General features: G+C 30.4%; 1 protein-coding gene across 3 annotated transcripts in view; it reads left to right on the top strand.

Moving 5' to 3' along the window:
- The window catches only part of LOC130444279 (ubiquinone biosynthesis monooxygenase COQ6, mitochondrial), a 68794-nt gene that overhangs the window by 19594 nt on the left and 25809 nt on the right, over nt 1-23391 (top strand). For all 3 annotated transcript variants that reach the window (XM_056779348.1, XM_056779351.1, XM_056779349.1), the window contains 5 exons: nt 8001-8108; nt 13682-13744; nt 16905-17012; nt 18524-18726; nt 21749-21864. In XM_056779348.1, coding sequence (XP_056635326.1) covers nt 8001-8108; nt 13682-13744; nt 16905-17012; nt 18524-18726; nt 21749-21864 — 598 coding nt within the window. The remainder of the gene's footprint in view (nt 1-8000; nt 8109-13681; nt 13745-16904; nt 17013-18523; nt 18727-21748; nt 21865-23391) is intronic.

The raw sequence follows: 23391 nt of genomic DNA on the forward strand, positions 1-23391 counted from the left end.
CGTAAGAATTTGTAAGGGGAAAAAATCAAACATAATATGATTATGATCATATTTTTTCTGCAAACATTTTTCTAACTGTGAAAGCACCAATATTCGATGATGTTGATGTCCTAACTTTCTATGTCACTCTCAGAATTGGAAAGCACAAAGTGACTTAAATCAGAATCGCTGCTACAACTAGGTGAAAATTCTGCATTCATGTTTTCGTTTAACAGATCATGATCATAATTAGAATTTAAAAACATGACATTGTCATCGCTTAACAAATGAAGATTATGTGAAACCGATACTAGTTTTGCAGTGCGTTCATCTGTCAATCTATTTCTCTTTTTTGTGTTAATGTTGCTAAATGCCACATGAAGCGGCAGTTGGGGGAATATTCAAAATTCTGACTGCAACCCTAGATAGTTCTCTTGTACTGCAATAACCTTTCCACCAAGTTGTTGGAGATATTTTACAGGCAGCTTTCCAAATAATATCTTTACTCCAGAGCTTATTTTTTTCTTTCTATTCTGCTATATCTGACATTACTGTAACTTCATTGATACCAGGAGTGTTTTTGGCAACCCCAATTATGGTTTCAATAGCTGTCATTAAATCATCTTCTGACAAATTTTGTCCACAATATCGTGGATTCAAAAGATTTGCAGCTAAGTGCAGTGGATGAAAACAGAAATTGTATCTGTCAGTTAAAAATGATTTAACGGACTTTTCTTCTTCTTTGGTCAGGGGTTAAAAAGGCAATTGCTCGATTATTTTTGCATTGATTTTTTCAAATATAACTGTAACTTCTGAAATAGATGGTGCATCACCTTCTAACTTCTGTATTGCTGCAGAAATGGGTAAAAGAATGTTGTGTGTAGTCTGAACTTGAACCCAAAATATATCATTATCCAGTATTTGCTTTCGTATATTTGGAGGCAGTGATAATGTGTCATCTATAGCTGCAGATTGTAAGCAGTTCTTTGTACGCAGCAAACTCTCAAAACATTTTGTTGCTTATCCCCATCTAGCTTCTGCTGGCAAAATAAGAGAACTTTCTTTCCCTTGTTTTTCTTTCTGGATTGCCTTCAATGTTTGATTTTCAATGTAGTGATTCTTAAACAATTTGACAATTGCCTTGCATTTTGACAATATTGTTTGAATTGAATTCAAACTTATTATATCTTTTGTCAAAAGTTTTAATCCGTGAGCAAGGCAACCAAATATAATTAAGTGAGGATATTGTTCTCGTAACTTTTGCCAAGCTAATTTCATGTTGCTTGCATTGTCAGTTACAAGAGCTATTACTTTGGAAGGACCTACTCTTTCAATCTCTGTTCTCAAAGTTTCTGCTATGTATTCTCCAGTATGACGAGAAGATTTTGTATTCACTGCTTTTAAGAATATTGGCTGAGGTGCTGCAAACATTATGTTCATCAAAGGATTTCCTTGTATGTCAGTCCATCCATCCGAGAGCAGTGTCAATGATTCCACTTCAGCAATTTTTTGAACCAATATTTCTTGTACTCTGTCATACTCTTTATCTAAAAGGGAATGCGATAAACGATAACGCGATGGTAATTTGTATGATGGACGAATATGTTTGTAGTGTTCCACCCAATATTTATTTTCAGTAATTGAAAGTGGGGTTCCACTTGCAAATATAGCACGTGCCAATGTCTCGTCTGCTTTTTCTTTGTCTTCTGTTGACATTTCGTCAACAAATCTTGGTAAGATATTCTTTGATTTTGAATAGCTGCTTGAAGTTGCTTCTTGTTCACTGAGATCCATTGGCAGACTAACCTCACTTTCTTCAGTTTCCTGCACCTGCAATGACAGAAAAATAACGTAATTTAACTTTTATTTAAAACAAAACTAGCAGACATACCAGACCTTTGCTCAGGCCTGCCAACATACAAAGCAAAATCTAAAAGAGAAAATTACAGCCATGTACCTGAGATATTCCTGAGTTGGTAAAGTCTCATGTTTAAAATTAGGTGCATGACAAAAAGATCAAATATACATGCTGTAGTGCATGGTTTATTTCTACATCTAGCTCAGAGAAGAAAACTTGTTTTACATTCTTTATTTGAATGAGTTTTGGTTTCAATTTTTCTTAAGCATTGATAAAAAGAAATAAAAACTTGTTTAGTGAAAACTTATTCTTTAACTTCATAATATTCTTTACATTAATTAAAATAAACTTTTTCACAAACACTACATATATGCAATAATAAGTTTGGGTTTTACTAGTTTTGTTATTTATTTAAAAACATATATAGTATACCTGTTAAATATATATTTATTTTTTCTCACATCATCAGTTTTCTTAAATTTACTTTCTTATCAAAATATATTTATTCCCATTTCTTTCAATTCAACACTCGTAAAAATGTTTTGTATGGATTTCTCATTCTCATAGAATATATTGTAATCCATGTTATATTTATAAAGAATATCCCTTTAAAAACAATATAGAAGGTGCATCCAATTAAGAATTTAGAACAATTATTTTGGAAAATTTTCCGTTTTGGAAAATTTATTGGAAAATTTTTTCCCCACATCACTAACCATGATTTACGGCAACATTTATAGGCATGCAATAATTGATCGATTTTATCGACGCCTAGCAAACACTGAGGGTGTTGTTGAATTACTGCAGGTTTTATAAAAAATTCTCGCTGACCACCTACAACATATCTCCTCTTTCAGCAAGTTCCACACTAAATTCTGTCGAAAGAACGTACACGTCTCTTTTGTCAAAATAATTACATTCTCTTTTCTTGCAAATGCTAACGGGCGTCTATTGCGTGGAGAATTTTTGTAACCCCTCTATCTGATCGTACCTTATTATTATTCGAAAGACTTATTTACTACTCAGCTTAGAGCTGGTATTATTTACCTATCGCGGATACAAAGTATCAAAAGAATTAGGCTCTGTGCACATAATGAACTTGCGCACTGTGTGGCAAGTATTATTCAATATTACAGCCTTCTGGATGTCGGCGAAGTTTTTTGGTAATCCCAGTTTGGCAATGCTGTAATGCGGGGTCTTAGGCACAACGCCAGTTGCTGACATAATAACTGGGACTATTTCCACATTTTGTTGCTCCTGGTGTTTGTTGAGAACGTAATAAGTGTTCGTTACAGCTACATCGATAAGAAGGACTGAATTGACTCTTCTATCAACCACCACGATGTCAGGTCTGTTATTCGTCACCTGTCTATAGGTGCTAATGGACCTATCGTAGTAGACTCTAAAATTGTCATTTTTGAACACCTTCTGCGGCTGGTACGTGTAATATGGTGTATACGTATTGAGAAGACCGAACTTGTTGGCCAGTTTCTGGTGGATGATGTTGCACACATGGTTATGCCGGAGCAGGTAGTCGGTATTAGCTAACACACTACAAGCAGATGTTATATGTTCGATGGTCTGTGATGTTTGTTGGCACTCTGCATTTGTCAGATTGAATGTTCGGATCCTTAATCATATTTTTCTTGTAGTTATTTGTGTTAATAACTTGATCTTGAATAGCCATCATGAAGCCTTCGGTCTCTGGAAAGAGATTGCCGCTAGTAAGCCATCTGTTTGAAGCTTCTTTGTCAACATGCGGTTGGTTGAGGTCATGATAATGTCTTCCGTGTAGTGCCTTTCGTGACCACTGTTGCAGCTTCTCGGTGTAATTATTATTACTATTATTATTAGTAATTATAATGGAAATTGAAATTTTTTTGTGGCGTAAATGAGACCCTATCGATAAAACAGATACATTTTAGGACTGCTACCTTGCGTTTCTTGTAAAGTTTCACAAAAATCCAGTCTAATCAGTGTAGGATCTTGTTTTTCAAAGTTAAATAAGTATGGGAACTGAATTATTTAACTTCCAATTTTACACGGCAATAGCATTTTCTCTGTTTACCATGGAAAACTGTCATACATTGATAGTTATGACATTGAGCCAATAATAATTACATTTCTGAAACCTTGTTATTTGTTAAATTAGATATTGTTAATCAAAAAGTACTCAATCTTTGAATACACTACCATGTTATTAACATTAGGCGAGTGCTTAGGAAACTCTAGTGCAGCTGGGAATGTGAGATCTAAACATTTAATTCTGGTCGGCCAAAAACAACAAGAACCGTTAATAAAGAAAAGATGATTTTACATTTAGTTGATCAAAGTCCAATAGTTAGCGTAAGGAATGTGGCAAGACAAACAAATTTGTCTTCTTCAAGTACTTGGAGGATACTTGAGGAGCAACAGCTACATCCTCATCATTACAGACAAGATATTTTCATGTAATTCTAAATTCAAAAAACAATCTTCAGAATGACAAGGTAAAAAAATGAAGTTTGTTTGGTTGCTATTCAAAAGTTGTTTGAAATTTAAATCCGTCTAATTGAATGTTATGTTAGTTTCAGCTTTATGCGAATTTTCCCTAAGTCTTAAGTTTATTTTAACTGCAGTAATATAGTCATAACGGCATATTTAATACGTTAAGCTTGTTTATATCAATTCTTTCAAGATCTTCCATAACTAACTATGATGAACTGATATGGCTTCTCTCATGGTACAGCCATTGACTTGCTCTTACTAGTATTTTTTATTCACATATATGAAGTACATAGATGTGATTGTTAGTTCCTCAGCTCTTATCAGTTAATTCCGAGTTATGTTTTTATGTTTTCCAACTGTTTCTCCAATATAACTTCCACAATGTATTGTATAATAACTACATGTTCATTTTTTTCCTCTGAAATCCCATGTAATCCCATATAATAGTTAGTTTGGTAAACAACTCAAAATTCATAGGCAAATATAAAATATCGCAAATGATCTAACATGAATACTCAATCCTTCCCACGTTATGTGGATGATTACATTACTGCTTTAACCAAAAAATTAAACAACATGAACTGAATTTCAAAAACTACCCTGCAATTAAATGAGTTGGGCTAGGTGGTTACATAAAATTAATTTAATGCTTTATAATCACACACTAAAACTACATAATCAAAATTTTTGGGCTTTTAAAAAAAAAGAGTACATGAAGTATCATCCCCATTTTTGGACATACTTTTAGGTCTAGAATTTCATGTACGTGAATATCCTTGTTTCTATCTATACACCCCTGTATCTTCAATACCACATTGTAAGTTATCAATTAGACATAAAAATACTCTTGAAGTAAGAGTATAGTTTTTTTATTTCATTTGTATATCTAGTAGCATACAAAAGAAGTTAGTATTATAAACTATTGTTTTTCTTATATCAAAATTGAAATCATATTTTTATTGTGATAATTTTTCAGAGCTGATGATTTTGACATATCAAAATGGGATTATTTAGGTTCCCTTCCAGTGAATAAGTTAATGTTTTATTTTCTATGATAGTTTCAAGTTTGAATGAACGTATTCACATAAATTTTATTACTACCACATACTTCCACAAAGGAAAAATCTAAATTTAAAATTCTCTATAACACTTATGTAGAACTGTGTCGATGATAATTATTAATAAACTGCGATCTATAAATAACATTTTGTAAATACGGCAGTTTTTAGTCTTACATTTTCCATGACGTCATTCTACTACTTGAAGGGTTAGAGTACACAAAGAATTTCTTGAAGTGTTATTATTGAACAGACTTCAAGTAATTATAATATCTAAAATCAGGAAAATCTGTTTCTTCAGCTTTAAAATAGATAGGCGTTACCTAGACTATTATAGTGTAATGTTTCAGTCAAAGACGCCTTCAGTTTTCTATAGGCTGATTAGAACATTTTGTTGCAAATTTTATGATTTATATAGTTTGAATTTGGATACATAAAACAAATCAACGATGGGTTGGTATCAAAGTTTAAAATGTAACTTTGTAAGCAAAATATTTCAAAAGCTCTCAACAAATTAGTTTTGTGGTAAATTATCAACATCATTTCCTCTTAACATCAGAAATTATCGGCTCCCGCCTACAGATTTACTATTCCCAAAACAAATATTGCAACTTTATAAAATTACTGAACAGTGTCGATGTATAAATGTAACAATGAAATTTGAGTATTAGCCTATTTCGTATTTTCTCAAATTTACTCTAATCCAATACGCTAGTTAACGTCACTTCCTAATAAAATGTTGTACATTATTATTTAGTCATCAAGCAATAGTTATTGTTATATATTCATACTCATATTCATACAACATATTCAAATTATGGTACAATTAAATAAGCAGTATTTATAACAGTTCTAATACATACTAAATGTTTTTGTGGTTAAAATGGAAGAATGGTAGTAAGAGTAATTCTATTCCTAGAGTTTAATTTTGAGAAATTGTAGGGATAGAAATAGATTGTGACACCCAACAGGCGAATTTGCGGAACTGGTGAAATTTTATGTCCAATCAGAACCAAATCCTGAGCAGCAGTTCTAGCCATCTGCTGCATTAAACTTAATCAGATTGCTTCCATCCCATTCCATAACGGTTTCAAGATCGGTATTGATGGTGGTGATGTTGTGTTTAGATAGATTCTGGTATCTATATAAATGCTGTTTAATGATTCTATTTATTCGATTTAAATGATATTGATCATTATTCAAGTATGTTCTTTACTTCGGAGTGATATTTGGGTAAATCTAAATTTATAGCTGTATCTACTAGTTCTATAATTACGCTTTTTGTGTTCATATTATAATATAGATATTGTCCAGACCATGTTTCTTCTCTCTGTATTTCAGTTTTAATTTTATTATTGCTGGTTTTAATAACATTCATATCTGAAAAATTTATATGATTACCTACTGTTTTCTATTGGTGAACTGGATTTTAGAGTAAAATGAAACATTTGTATATAGAATAGAAGTTAAACACTCATCAACATAACGTCTGAAAAATAATACATGAAATTTTATATTTTTTTATTTTTTCTTCTACATACTCAATTACAATTTGTGCTAAATAGGCAGAACTTGAGAGATCACATGGAACGATTGTTTAGTTAAAGATAGAAATGATCATTGTATTGAAAATAATTATCTATGCCTTCTAGACATCAATGATCAGTAAGAGATGTATTTGTTTAATTGAATTCGACATTTAGACGTATGATTTTGTAATTTTTAGGATAAAGTATTGTATCTAAAAATAGTTTATAAATAAATGAATCTTTTGTTTAGAAATAATTTTTAATTCATTTTGATAAAATATCTACTTTGTGTGATTTTGGCAATCCATATTTTGGAGGCATTGGTTTATGTGTTTATGATTTTTTAACACTTATTGTATCGATAGAATTTTTATTTAAAAGTTTATTAACGATAACAATCACCGAATTTGGCGGAATATTTGTTAGGAGCTGATTGGTAAACCATTGTTTTAGTAATACCGTTTGTTCTAACAACTCGTCGATCAATATGCATGTTGCAGAAAAAATGAGTTTCTCGTTATCCATTGAAGTGAGCAAACTGAATTATTTGCATTAGCCAATAATCGTATCCTTCTTCAATGTTGGTATTTGAAAGTTTTTTCGGAATATTTTTAGTTTCAGCCGAGGTGAGTGTTCTTTCGAGAATAATTCCCTTGTCGCTGGTTCTGGTAGGAGATAGCTTCAGAAGTTCAATAGCTTCATCGTTTCTGTACTCTTCTAGCTCGACGGTAGCTTCCACTTCACTCCTCGTTGGTGATACAAGATCTTTTATTTTCATGTTTTTTTCCATTTTTTTCTGAGCCTTCTTCATTTTTTTCCTTAAGTCTTTTTGATGTACCTCCATTTTATTTCTTCACTTGCCTCCAAATTTTCCGGAATTTTCTTAATTTATTCTTGGGCATTTGTCATATTTTCTTTGATTTCTTCTTTGTTTGCCTCCAATTTTTCTGAGCCCATCTTTATTTCTTCTTGGATATTTGTTTTCTATCGCTCGCCACGCATCTTTGCCATTCAAAGTAGTTTTCTTATTTATTAATTATGTTGCTCAATGATCTAGCTAACTGCATTATATAATACTTTTATTTATAGATTGGTTGTGATGGCGTGAATTCACAAGTCAGAAACGCAATGGGTGTTCATTATCTAAATTGGAAATATGACAATACAGGAGTTGTAGCAACTTTAACATTTTCAGAGGTAAGCTAGAAAATTCAAATATGCATTAAATTTCACTTTTTGTAAAATAAATGATATTTATATGTATGCCAGATGTATATACACAAAACATACCCTAAGGAGATATACAAACTTGGTTGTTAATCAGTGGAAACAACATGCCGTATTTTCTATGCCACTGCTCTTGATGGTACGTGGCAGAACTAATCTGTTTTCGCATTTCATTTAAATTTACAACGCAGAATATGTTATTCATTTCCACCCCGTTCTGATTTCGCAGCTTCCAGAATTCATGATAAAAAACATTTTAGAAATAGGACACGTTCATTTACAAAATAATTTTACATACCAAGGAAAAGTATTATCAATTTTAAAATGGAAACTGACAAACAAAGTGAAAAGTGTAATATATAAATAAATACTAAACAGAAATAAAACAGTAATTCAATTGAATAGATTGCATATCATTACAATGATGTATTACTATCATTTTGAGATTTAACAAAAAAATATTGCTATGAATACAAGTGAGACCAAGAACATATAACGATAATTAATATTTACGAAGAAGTCAACATGTATATTAGTAGCACTAGTTTTAAACATAAGAAAGAACATAAAATTATGTGGATGATACCAGGAATTACCAAGGGAAACCAAATAGATCACGTCTTGATATCAACAAGAAGATCAAAGATGATACAAAATATAAAATCAAACAGAGAAACTGGTGTTGGGGGTGATTATCATTTAGTAATAATCAAAATGAAATTAAGAATGATAAATGAGTGAGGACGAATACAGAAAGGAAATAGAAAAGCAACTACAAAAGAGCAAAGAAAAAGATACTATTGCTGAACAATGGGAAGATATTAAGAGAAGTATTATAAATGTAACTCAGGAAGTCATTGGTACAAAAGATATAATAAAAAATAAAGAATGATTTGACCAGGAATGTACGATAAAAATTGAGAAGAAAAAAGAGGCTAGGTTGATATGACTACGAAATATGAAACAAGATTATTATAAACGATAGTAAGGACAACAAAATGATAATAAAAATAATGTTTAATTATATCAATACGCAGAGAAACAAAATAGGAAATGAACTTTAACAAATAATATAGAAAAATAATGGAGTCAGTATTTAACAAAATTATTAACGGAAGAAGACCATTATTACGAAGAAAATTATGTAAGTGATTATGGTACAATACTAGAAAATTAAGAAAAACCGGCAAAAGTGGAATGTAATGACATAATCAACAAAATGAAACACAATAAAACAGGAAGCCCTAACGAAATAGTGAATGAACTAATAAAATATGGGGGAGATAACCCAAGGTACAAAATATTCAAGATCATAGAAAGAGAATGAAAAACCGAAACATTGCTGAGAGAATGATCTGCTGGATTGATTTTACCTATAATGAAGGGAGGAAATCCCAACATATGTAGCAATTATAGAGGTATTAGTTTGCTTAATACGGTATACAAAAGGATGTGTAACCAGAAATAGGGGAATATCAAAAAAGTTTTTGTTTGCAAATGATATTCATCGACTTCTAACAAGTATTCGACAGTCTGAAAGGGAGGACAATTATAAAGCAGATGGGAAAACTACGAGTACTTCAAAAGTGGATACGATTGGTGAAAATAACTGTGCTAAATTCTAGGGGAAGGGTAATAACAAAAATTGAACCATCATTACAAGTAATAGTATATGCTGATGATTTAACTCTATTAGCAAGAGACTTAAAGAGTTTTGAAGACACATTAGAAAACATTGTAAGAAAAACAGGAAAAAGAGGATTGAAAATGGTTAAAAAAAAGAAAATATATGGAAATTAAAAGAAGTTCACAAACAAGAAACAGTAAAGATAAGTGACGTCATCTTCGATGTAGTCGACACCTTTAAGTACTTAGGAACCATGATAAACAACAAAAATTATGAGAGTAACAAATATGGACAAATAATAACCAAGGATTTATGAATGGAGAATAGTTGGGAAAATTTATAGACCAGTGAAAGTTGGAAATAATAAGTTGCAATAGTTGAACAAAGTTTGAGAAAATTTTGGGGCTTTAACATCAAAACGAACGATGCTGCTTGTTAGCGTTCAAACCTAAACATTATGAATTTTTTTTGACATTATAAAAAATATTTACACCACATTTTTTTATTAATAGACTATTTATTGAGTACACTTTCGTAAAAGTTCAGTTTATTTTGTCTTTGTCTCGAATCGACGATCAACTAAATACTCGCACCAAACTGTTTTATATTGGCAAGCAACTTGCCTGACTGACGGTAAATATTTTTGGGATATTTCAGTAGATTATATTTAAATAAGAACGGAACGACTATGTAATTAGAATAGAACTTTTGGCACTAATGAAGTCTTTGGAAACCTTCTTCAGTTTATCGTACTGAGAATTCCTGTCTAGACGGTCGTACGTAGCAGTTTCTTGCTACAATAAGGCGAAATGAAAAGAAACTGCTGTTTTAAGAAATATAAACAACGATGATCAGGAGAAATCTTTACCTAAAGATGATACAGAAATAGAAGCAAGAAAACTGGCGACCTCTCTGGCAAATGTAATAAGATTCACTTGTTCTGGAAGAAGGTCTGTTGAAAATAACCTTTAAAAACGATTATCATTCTAAAAAGAGAAGACAATTCGTTAATCCAAGAGATAAAGTATTAGGAAGCTATACGTCTATCCATCGGGAGGTTATCGGAGAAAGAAGTCCGTCAAAGGTTTTATTTCATGTCCGTGACGATGTGAAAAGTTTTGTTTTTTATACTCAAAATTTGCAACTTCTATCAATATTGTATTATGTAATTAATGTTTCAATTGCTTAAACAAAAAATATAAAAAATCAAGATTGGAGCATAATATTGTTCGAAATCATATTTTTTATTAAAAAATTGAATTTTACGTAAATTTATAAAGACATAACATCTTTCCAACCTAAGCGTACCACGAATTTTTTCGGGTCACTTTAGATGTGACATGTATCAATTTCATGTGGTGTATACGTAATAAGGAAAATTCCGTCATGTAATTTGATACTGCGAAAATATTGTAGAGCTTTTCATTAATAGGAGCAGATTAAAAACCTTGCATATTTCTGACGCAAGTTTCAATAACAACGGATTTTTTACAAAGGTTTGTATAATACCTTTTAGTAAGTTAAAAATTGAAATTTAAAAATTCGTGGCCCCACTTACAAGCTGAATTTGTATACGATAATTCAGGTTGTCTTGGAAAATGTACATACAACAAAAATACATTGATATCTATAAAAAGGAAAATACTACTCCATCCTTAAAGAACTCTGGAGTTTCGTTTATACCATTCACGTCGATTGTGAAAATAACTGTTTGACTTTTGTACAAGAAGCGAATCCAATAAAAAATTAAATTTTAATGATAGTAGGAGACGAATTATTTTATAAGTAAATACTTTATCCTCGTACAGAAAGATGATGAGATATTTTACTCTGACAGGTAGAGATTATGATGAGCGTTTTAATTGTTGCTTTTTTATCAAAAGAGAGTTTTTTTAAATGGAATCTCCATGACATGGTCGCTAGCGATCTAAGAAAATCCCAATTTTTATAATAGACTCATCACTAATATTGGACAAACATTCCTTGAAAAATCGTCAATGTATTTGGTTCCCCACATTTAATTTCAGGGAATATTTGTAATTTTGTACTCGAATTAGATGTTACAGATTACATATAATATGAACACGTATTACATACAGCAGAAAGATACACATTGGTTAGGTGCCAGAAAATGTTTGCAACTATTCTTCATTCTAAAGAAAAAAATTCTCATTTTTCTTAAAGATCTTCCTCGATACTACGACTATGGACTGGAAATTCAAATGGCAGATGCATTCATACAATTCACACATTTATATTACATAAAATACATTGTCATAATTGTGTGATTTGTATAAATCGTGAGGCCCTACAAACAGTATGTTTTTTTAATAAGGCCATAACTTGAAGGTTTCTTTATCAACACATGTCTAGAAGGATTTTTTAACTTCTTCATATTAGTGAGTATAATTATTAATATATCAGTATCATTGGCTCTAATGTCAACGTTATGCCGATGTGCTATTGTTAAGAGCAAAAGCTGTACTCAGACTGTACTCAGAATCCTTTTATTCCATATGCAACGTATTTACTAGACCCAGGAAAAATCGTGGAAAAAGATTTTACTGTCTGTGCTAGGTCAAAAGAACCTACGTATCGGCCTGTCTTCAGAAATATAAGCTTTTGATATTTCAAATAATAACATATACAAATTTCAAGTTTTCTAAAATATGTTTATTTTTTTTTTTAATTTTTCAAAATGTCAGCCACCACTCTAGAACCGCGATAATGGTCTGCTGTTTCGATTTTAGATAGCTATAATAGTATACTGTAACATATCCTAACGGCAGCTAAAATATATTTTTACTTAATGAAATTTACTGAACTGTCGCACCTGAGTGTAGCTGGGGCCATCGCGACCGCGTTTAACTAGCTTTCATTTCATGGTTGGTAGATACAGCGGACCGAGGAAATTTTAGACTTTCCTAAAATATGTTTGGTCTGCCGTCCACTGGCTCTTAGATTATTACGCATGCAAACTTTAACTGATGCTTTTTAAGTGAACAGAAGTGTATAACCAGTTCAAAATTCTGCCTCAATAATTCTCTTACTATAATATGTGTGTAGGACAACCCGTGGTAGCATGTGTATTTTGGTGGATATTTTTCCAAGAATTTTGGAGGGAATATTTTTTTTGGCATTGTTCCGAGATTGTTTTATAAAATACGGTCGCCATACACTAAAGTCGTTGATATATCCAAGACCTAAAGTGTTCTAAAACTATAACATTTTGTCTACATCGGTTGCAATATCAACTACTAATTTGTCTTTCGGCATATAAAAACTTAATTGTCAGATAATATCATTTCTTTCAAGTCACTTTTATTTTTGATGTTGGACAAAAATTTTATTATGTTTCAAGGACATATGTTTGTGGAATCCAATATCTGTAAGTTTATTCTTCAGTGGACAATGCTGTCTTTCGACTGGAATCATTCAATATTGTATTTCTTAGCTCTATAGAATACCATATATGTATTATATTTATCTTTTAAACATTATATATAATACTTTCTTTATTACCTCTATGAGATTCGTAGCAACTTACTTATACATTTATCTTCATTAATAGTAGTAAGGGTCATAACTCCAACTTCATTTTGTTGCATATTACAATGGTCATTGCGATTATTTTATTTTACCACTGCTACATTATTGTTTAAAGCCTCTGGGACCCTCATTACAGCTATCTGTAATTCAATATATACAGAAGAAAAATATATGAAATAGAAAGGCTCTAATATTAATAATTTATACTTATAGTTTATATTGAATAATGAAAAAAATCATGTCCCAAGAAAAAAATAAGTCTGCGTAAAACAAAATCCTACAAAAAAATATATATTTTTCTACCAACAAAAATACGAGGAAAAACCTCCATGTGCTGCGTTAATCATTCATTTAAATATTTTTTTAGGAATTTGATAATTGCATTGCTTGGCAACGTTGGCTGCCGACTGGACCTATAGCATTGCTACCTGTAAGTATTAAATATAACTTAATCACTATAAAAAAAATCAAATAAATAGAAACGATTAGGGCATTTCAACCTATATATACCCAATTTTTTGGGGGGGGGGGGGAAGTCCTTGTACGAGTACATATGGTAAGGAAAAATGCTTTATGTTTTGATGTTTTTTAAACTTATTATCACTGATCTTTTTTGTGACATAGGATGACACGAATAATTGGACATGTCAATTATTATTATTAATATTATTATTAGACACATATGAATCCACAGTCCAAGTCAAATAGTCGGTCAAAATATTACCACAAGTCAATAAGCTTTAACTGACCAATGTCAAAAATTAACAGTTTTTTTCAATAAAACCTAGAAACGTTTTTTGTCTCTCCTGAAAAATTTATAAAAGTGGACTTGTCCACTTCTTGCATTGATCCCTTTAATTGAAGTTTAAATATCTTGAGGACCAAGTTGGTTTCATATACCATTCTGTTCTTATGTTATTGTTAATTTTATATAATGTGACATCAAGAAAATTTATTCTATTATTTGGCTCAACCTCGATTGTGAATTGAAGTTTTTTATGATAAGAATTGAATTTTTTACTTATGTTTTCAATTTTTCTTTGGTACAGCAGTAATAAACAGATACTACAATCAATTTAAAAACAAAACTGAAACAAGGACTTTTACAACAATTATCGAATTATTTCAATAAATATGATATTAGTATAAGTCATAGAGGACATAATACATTATCCTAATATTTCACTAAATTAAAATCTAAAACACCAAAAAACAAAAGAAGTAATATTATATATCAAGTGCCTTGTACTAATTGTGATGCTGTCTACATAAGGCAAACATCTCAGTATTTAGAAAATAGACTAAGGTCATCAATACGATAAAAAAAATAGAACTGCATTAACGAACCATGAAATATCAAAAAAACATAAATTCAATAAAGATCTAAATAATTTAAGTAAAATTTATAGCTCTATTTTGTAAATTCTAATAAATTTAATATATTTGAGATGTGGAAACCAAGGAAAAATTAATTTTTCTTAGTGGAACAAAGTTCATTTTGATATTCATGATGAAGAAAAAAACTAATTTTGAAATAGAAGAGACCTAAAATCAAGAACATTGGAAGGAAGTCTCTGCCAGCTAGATTATGAGCGCTTTCGTAGTGGGATTGCAAAATTAAACACCAAAGTGTACTAAAAAAACTAATTTTGAAACAGAAGAGACCTAAAATCAAGAACATTGGAAGGAAGTCTCTGCCAGCTAGATTATATATATATATATATATATATATATATATATATATATATATATATATATATATATATATATATATATATATATCATCACAATCAGTACACGGTATTTGATACCAATATTATTTCTTTTATTTTTTGGTGTTTTAGATTTCAGTTCAGTGTAATAAGGACATAATGTATTAGTGTATTATTATAAGTCATAAAGGACATAAAACAGAGAATTTTTAGAAATGGTTCATATACAGAAAAACGAGAAAACTATAAATTATTGAAAAGAACTAAATAATTTAAGTTAAATTGATGACTGCTACATATTTTCGAAATGTAAAAACTAAAGAAAGAAAATATTTGTTGTTGAAGCAGATTTTTATTTTGATTTTGATATTTATGAAGTATAATTACGCAATGTCAAGTCATATTTTTATAAAGACCGATGTAGGTCAAACGTAAATTTTTCATTATTATTTTAAACTGATTTTCTATGGAAACAGACCAAAAATCAGGTCAAATCATCACGAAAAAAAAATATGTATTTATACAGGGTGGATGACGAGGAACTTTACGTACTTTTACCATATGTAGAGCTCCTCAGGGAGAATATCAAGAGACTGACTAAAAATCTCAATGAACACGATGAAGATAATACTGTCGCACTTTTATTCGGTTTTTAGCGAACAATGAAATCTTAATAAAAATGAACAACCACAATGAGAATGACGTATCTCATAATAACGTATTAATTAAAAGAAATTATATGAATTTCGAGTATTTCATTAAAATGAGAACCTCCTACAACATAATCTAATATGCATGTATAAATTCAACTACATCTTTACTGTCTTAGGGGCTACTGGGCTCCATTTAAAGAATCTACTTCATATTATTTTAATTTTGTTACAATTACTGTATTTACTGTTTTTTTATATGTCTTAACTACGTTATTTTAGTTATTGTCTTAAATTGTTGCTCGATCTTGATATTAGTTTCTGTTTTTTGTTGTTTGGTATTTGTCGTTATTGTAATTTGATACAGTTTACATTTTAGTTGAAATTTATATGATTAGTTCAAATTAATACGTAATATGTGATACGTCAGTCTCATTGTGGTTTTTCATTTTTAGTAAAATTTGATCGTTCACTAAAAATTTAATGTAAGTGCGACAACCTTGTGGTTTTCATCGTTTATTTATGTAGTTTGAAAGTCACTGAATTTAAAAAAAAAATATTATACAGGGTGCAATATTCAATACGAATCCCTAAATTAATTTATCTAAAGCCGGACCTGAAATTTTTGAAGTTTAGTTAATACCAGTCGAATGCTTGATAGTAGTGTTCCTATATTAATGTAATTTTCAAAAAAACTTCATTATTGTTATACTTTTATAGATATTTTTACATTTATTTAACCTAAGACTCGTGACATAAATATAAAATTTATTTATTCTGGTTGATATTCAAATTATTGGTTAGATTATGAATGACATTGATTTTTTTATAGCTTAGATTGGGTCGTTATGAATAAAGAAAATTTATTGATTAGATTATGAATGACTTTTAATTTTGATAGGTTAGAATAGATTAGGTCTTTGTGAGTGAAGTAGAATTTTATAGGTTAGGTAAAGTTAGTTGGTTATTGATGGCTTTGAATTTCTTTCATAGCTTTTGTTTATAAAAATCTAAAAGATATACCTAAGTTTTGACAAATAAAAGTAACTATAAATGACACATTCTCAGAAACAACAAATATTAATCAAAAATATCATTATATTAAGAAAAAAACTGACTTAAATAAACTTTGTGTAATCAATGCATATCTTTCAGATTTTGAAATAAAAAATTATTAATACTTTATACTATAACTTTATAATTTGAATTATTTTTATTGTAATTCTAGCTCAACAATTCCCAAAGTTCCTTGGTTTGGTCCACAATACCTGCAGATGCAAAAAAGCTATTACAACTTACCAATGAACAATTTGTGGATGCGGTGAATGAAGCCATTGTTAGTATTAAATCTGAATTTTTATAGCACTTTTTGTTTACTACCAGTACAATTTATTTAAACCTACAAAGCATCTAATTTCTTCAGTTTTCAAATTGTATTTCCTCAAAATAATTCAAAAACATTCACTCCCAAGTAACAATGTGTTATTTACTTTAAGGGGACTAATAATTTTGTTAAATTACTTGACCTAGTAACTCCGAAATGAATTATAAGGTTCGCCAAAATCATCTTACCCCCGAAGGTAGTTCTGTAGCTTTCGAGATCATTAAAAAGTTTACAAAAAATAGGAAGAAATCAGAAACCACGTTAATGTTGTAGGCGTGTAAATGATGCAAATCTAATTTTTGTGACTCCGAGCATTAAGACAAATGGTTGTTCCCTTCATCAAGATTTTGTGTGGTACTATTAATAAAAAATAAGCAAAAAGTACCTGTAACTTGACCTCTTTCAACTCTAGTACATCAGAGCACAATTACAATTTACTAGAGATCATTTGAACAGGGAAGACCACCAAAAATCAAATTTAATGAATAGTCCATGCTGATTAAAGGTTTTGCCTATTTGGCAATGATCGAACTGTCAAAGTATTCAGAAAAACAAACAAAAGAGGAAACTTTCCCTCCATGCATGACAATGTTCGTCTGCATGACGCAAACAATTCAAGCAATGGCACGGTCAGCTAACAGTTTAATATATTTGCCAAGTTTCCCAACACTTTTGAGACATAAATACCAAAAAAATAACGCTACAATAGTTAACGAGATCTAGTTAAATTATAGTGTTATAAATAAGAATAAATCGCATCACATTAATATATAGTTAAAATCTAGTTAAGTTATAAGGAATAAAAGCCAGTGAAAATTGTATCAACATTTCATAACAAAACCAAAATCATTATTATCCTGATAACATTTTTATTGGAATTATCTTAAGTCAGATTAAAAAATCAAAATTATATTTAATTTTGCCGGAAAAATAATTTGTTAATGGGTTGATTGCTATTATTAAAATTTGAGTAAGTTATATTAGATCCAATTCCAAATTTCTTGACATAAAAAAATAATATGAGTGAGTTCCGACTTCACAGGAAATTATATAAGAAGGAAAATTCAAGTGGAAACACATTATTTATATTATTGGATCCTGCTGTTTCGGATATACTTAGCAAATAGCTCTATAAATAACTTATATAAATTTACGAAATATGAATATATGTTTATTAAACAGTAGGTATCATGTTTGGTTAAAAAAAATTAATTTTGCTTCAAGCTATACAAACATATTGTATGTTAGAAATCCAAGTTATACATAATTTGTATTTATTTTGTTTCAGAAAGCAACTATGCTGCAATTGAATTTTTTCTCCTCCTATTGTTTCAAGTGAAATCAAAGGTCGATTTATTGTGCGACAAAATTATGCAGTTATGCCCCATATAATCCACTCGAATTATAATAATATCGATCAACATATTCAAAAAGTAGATTAACATTATTTTTTTCTTTTTTAGTGGAAAGTGTTTAAGCACAATAGTTACGTGGATCAAGTGTTGAAGACCTTTGATGGATTTCTAAGAGTTTCAAATTGTTCCCCTGGACTTAATAGAAGATATCCTCCCAAAATTGTATGTGTAGAAGAAGGAAGTAGAAATATGTTTCCACTGGGATTTGGTCATGCTGCTAGTTATGTTGCTAAAGGTGTAGCTTTAGTTGGGTATGTATGGGTAATTATTCTGGTTATTAAAACGTTTTGAATTTTCTTATATCAGTAACATATCAAATTAATAGCAAAAAGGTGAATTTTCTTTGGTTTTGGTTAATATAAGGAATAATCAAAATGTAAATACAATTGAAAAATCTACAATTAATATTTTCCAGTTAATGGATTTGTATTCAAATATTTATTATTTTGTAAAAGTTATGCATGTCACTATTTCTATATTCAAAAGGTTTTATGTGGCAAAATAATATGTATTAAAACTAGAAATTCTATAAATCATATATGCATTATACAAGTTAATGCTTCAGCACATTATAAAGGGAAATTTCGAAACATACCAATTCATTAGGAGATGGAGAATTTGTATATATTTTGCTTTAATACATTAAATTTCTGTTGTAATTTCTAAAACTGTTGGTAATGTTCATACTAAACGCTCTGTTTACTACCACTACACCAACATTCATAACTACACAGTCATAGTGACTGACGTGCGTGGTTATTTGAAGTTAATATGAAAATAACTAGGAAAAAGTCTATTTCTAGAAACAACATAAAATTGCTCAAAGTGTATTGATAAAAAAACTGGATTAAACAACCTTTGGGTAATCTATGCATATTGTTTAGTAGATTTCGAAATATCAAAATGTATAAAAAATTCAACGCCATCAGTAACCAACTAACTTTACCTAACCTATAAACATCCAATTTAACCAATAAAAAATTCACTTTCATTCATAACGATTTAACCGTACCTATCCTAAAAGTTGAGGTATTAAAAACAATTTGATTAGCAACAAGAATCAATACTTGTACTTTGACCATAATTTCAGTTTTTGATGATGAATACTTAAGTATTTTAAAGCTCTTAAACTGACAGTTTACGGTTAGTCTCTGAAGATGATAACTTGGTTATCGAAACGCGGATCAAATAGTGTAATTGTGAGTGTTTGTGTACTGGTAGTCTAAAGAGCGTGTTCAGTAAAGTTATTTTTCCAACTTCCTCGCCATATACTCTAAATTACTATACTCAATATTGTCTTCATTGATCTAGTTACAGCATATTTTCTCTGAAACTGGAGCATCAGTTTTTCCATATCCTCTTCTCTTTTGTTCCCACATATCTGAATTTCTTCATGTCGCGTACTCATCTAGAACATCTGGAAATATTTGTTTTGTGAAATAGCATACACCTTATGATTCTTATGCATTTTGAAAAAATGCTTAACTAGCTTGGATTGTATTTTCAAATTAAATGTTACGAGAATACTATTGTTGAGTGAACCTTAGATTAAGCAGTAAAATTTATAAGTAATATTTTCATATAGCCTTCTGTCTCAAATTTGCCCAAATAATTCACTGCTCAAATTCAAATGCTTCAAAATCCATTTTCTTATTAATTGTCAGTGTTTTTACCCTTACAATAAGTTCTAAGTTTTCACAGGTATCAAGACCTAGGATCAACTACCTTGAATATAATGTTATTTTCTTCAATTTTTAATTTACAAACTAGTATTGCTTCACCTAGATCTGCCATTTTATCTTCCGTATAACTAATTAAATGTTTTTTTCACCTTGGTTTCAGATTTGCTTTCGTTTTGTTCATTAAGTGTCTTGATAACACGTCGCATTATGCTCATGTATCTAGTTTGGCAATGAATTTCACATTACCATCTTTTAGTCTGTCCAGTCCGGTCTTTCTTTTCTCGGGTACTCATAACTGGTATGTATACTGCATCTTTAGAACTATTTGAGTTTTCTTCTAACGTATTCACTCTATATTTCTGTTTGAGATGTTTCTTCTCGGTTTCGCACATATTGGCATAGTATCCATTTCTATTGCACTCCGTACAGGGTTTATTAAATACGGGAAATATTCTGCATTTATGTTTTGCGCAACATTTCTTGTGTTCAAAATATTCATTTTGTTTATTTTGGACTCCTTTCCTTCTCACTGCTTTATCTACTTTATTTCTACCTTCGAATTCGTCTAGTTGTTTGGAAGCTTCTACTAGTTTCAGAGATTGTTACAGCTTTGGTCAAGTCTAATTCATCTTCTGATAAAAATTCATGTCTTACTTGATTCGATCAGATTCCAAGTACTATCTTGTCTTTTGTCATTTCTTCGAGTAAATTATCAAATTCGCATTTGTTTTCCTTTTTTTTTTCTAGTTAAAAATTATTATTATTGTTCTACGAGTGAAAAAAAGTTAGTTCTTATTTTGTAATAGTAATATTAAAAGTACAACTGTGAGCATTATTAATTTGAAGTGAAGAATTTACATTACTACTGGTATTTATTAACGAGTTCCAACATAACATCGTCTATAGTTGTATTAGTACTTATTGAATTGTTGGTAGGATCGTCAACATTTACAATGTTGCTTGAAGTAAAATTAGTTGTTCCCGTTAAAATATGCGGAATCCATTTTGTTTTTTATTGGGTCGTCTACGTAATCCTACGCAACTGGGTTGGATTTCCAGCCACTATGATTGTTTAGTTGAATTATATCACCACCGGCAACCACTAATAGAGACGCTGAATAGCGTCGAAATGTACGCCCAGTATAGTTTTTTGGATTAGGTAAATTCAAATATGTTGCTATAAGCGAGGAAATTTTGGAAAAGGTATTGATACCTACAACTTGGGTTTTACATTTTTCAATTCTAAACTGCAAAAAGAAACTATCTGTTTTGACATTTGTGGGTCGTTGGTTTTTATATTTTTTATAAATGCTTACCAAGTTCAATGTATTGTCAGATATTTCACCAATAACAGTAAATCGACGTTGGACATGACTTTTTGTATAATTAGTGAATTGTGATAATTAGAACATTTCCGGTATTATTAATATCGTTACACTTCATCTTATATAATTCCTCCCTCCGCAGAGCTACTGCGATTCCGAATACTAAAGCAACCTGAAAGATGTTACAAATAATATTTAAGCTTTACTGTGCAATTTTCTCCATTTTTAAATATTTTTCATAATGAATATATTGCTCTTATTTTCAGAGATGCTGCACATAGAGTACATCCACTTGCAGGACAAGGAGTCAATTTAGGATTTGGAGATATAACTTGCTTAGATAATGTACTAGGCGAAGCTGCTTATTCCGGAAGCTGTTTAGGTTTGTTTTTTAGACCAAAATATTTTGATTGGGTAATTTGGTATATGCAATTGCATATAAGAGCTTTTCACAACTTTTGTTGACGGGTATTACAGTATTTGTCTTCAAGAGATCTTATATATGTTATAATTTGTAATGAGAATCAATGTATTAAATAACTTATTTTCTCTTATTCACCTATTGTATGTCTGTGCCTATGTGTATATAGGGGTACCATGTTCTCAAAGGATCTATTGTGTCCTTCTTTCTTGCTGAGATACTTGGGAACGTGGTATTTACAGCTGATTATTAATCTCATTCCTCTTAGAAAGTTCAAAATGTGAGATGGCTCTAGCTGTCAGAGATCTTTGTACTCTATTTCATATGTTCTCAGGTGTAGTGTTCTGGATAGAGGTTTTATCCTCTGCGTAACATAATCTGCATGCTGAAATAACTGCTAATTACAGCCCATTCAGGTGTCTATTGAGGCGACAGGACTCCTGTTAGTGTTCATAGGCTGTTCTTACTTAGGTTGATACATTCAGCAGATTTTCTCTGGTTTACCAAAGTCTTTGCCTGTCTCAGCCCCTGTAGGTTGACCCAATAACTGGTTTTATCCCTATCTAACTTTTCCAATACTGTCTATATTATTCTGTGGCTGCTTTGTCTGCCTTAGATTTGAGTTTTGAACTAAAAGTCAACACCAATGTAATTACAATTGTTTCCAATACCTCTCTAAAAATTGTCATTGTGATGGTCATCATAATATTCACAAAAAAAGAGAGTAGTTATTCAATATAGTATTGTACAGATTTGTGTACTGTAGATATATTTTCAACCTACTGATCTAATCTATGCTAGACTTATTTCTAAATTACATCTACATCGTATTGTTTGCACATCATCTCCTCCACATTCGAATACTAATCCATAATACTTTTAGTTACAGTTTTTACCTTTGCATCCATTCAAAATTCTAGTCCTAGCATTACATTCAATATTATTCAATTTCAATAATTTCTTCTAAATCAATAATCTTGTGGTCATCTGAATCCTTTCTTGTCATTTTTGTTAACTTTTATAAGGTTAAATCGATTCTGTAAGATGAAATTTATAAAAAAAGGAGATGTGCAGGTGAGAGAAACCTGGCGAAAATGCGTTCAACGTGTGTTAAAATAAGAAAATTGGTCTTTTCACTAAGTGTAACTAATCATTTTTAAAGGGATACACCACATTAAATTTGTATTATTGAGCTGTGAATACAATAAAATTAACAAAATTAAATAAAAAATCCATTTTCTCATGTCTTTTGCTCAAACAATTTAATGCACTGAAATTTTAATACATTTACTACAAAGAGTGAACCCTTTGCTTTTAGACCAGTGACATTTCTACTTTCTAATTGAGGCGTAGAATTCCAAAACTAGCCAAGTCCATTTTTAAAAATTTTTCACAGCTGGCCGATAAAGGTCACATATTTTTGTGTTATCAGTGAACAGCTGATGTTATCTCTTCTTTTTATTCTTTGCCACTTAGATACCAGTCCTC

The sequence above is a fragment of the Diorhabda sublineata genome, chromosome 5, assembly GCF_026230105.1.
Source record: "Diorhabda sublineata isolate icDioSubl1.1 chromosome 5, icDioSubl1.1, whole genome shotgun sequence".
Taxonomy (NCBI): domain Eukaryota; kingdom Metazoa; phylum Arthropoda; class Insecta; order Coleoptera; family Chrysomelidae; genus Diorhabda; species Diorhabda sublineata.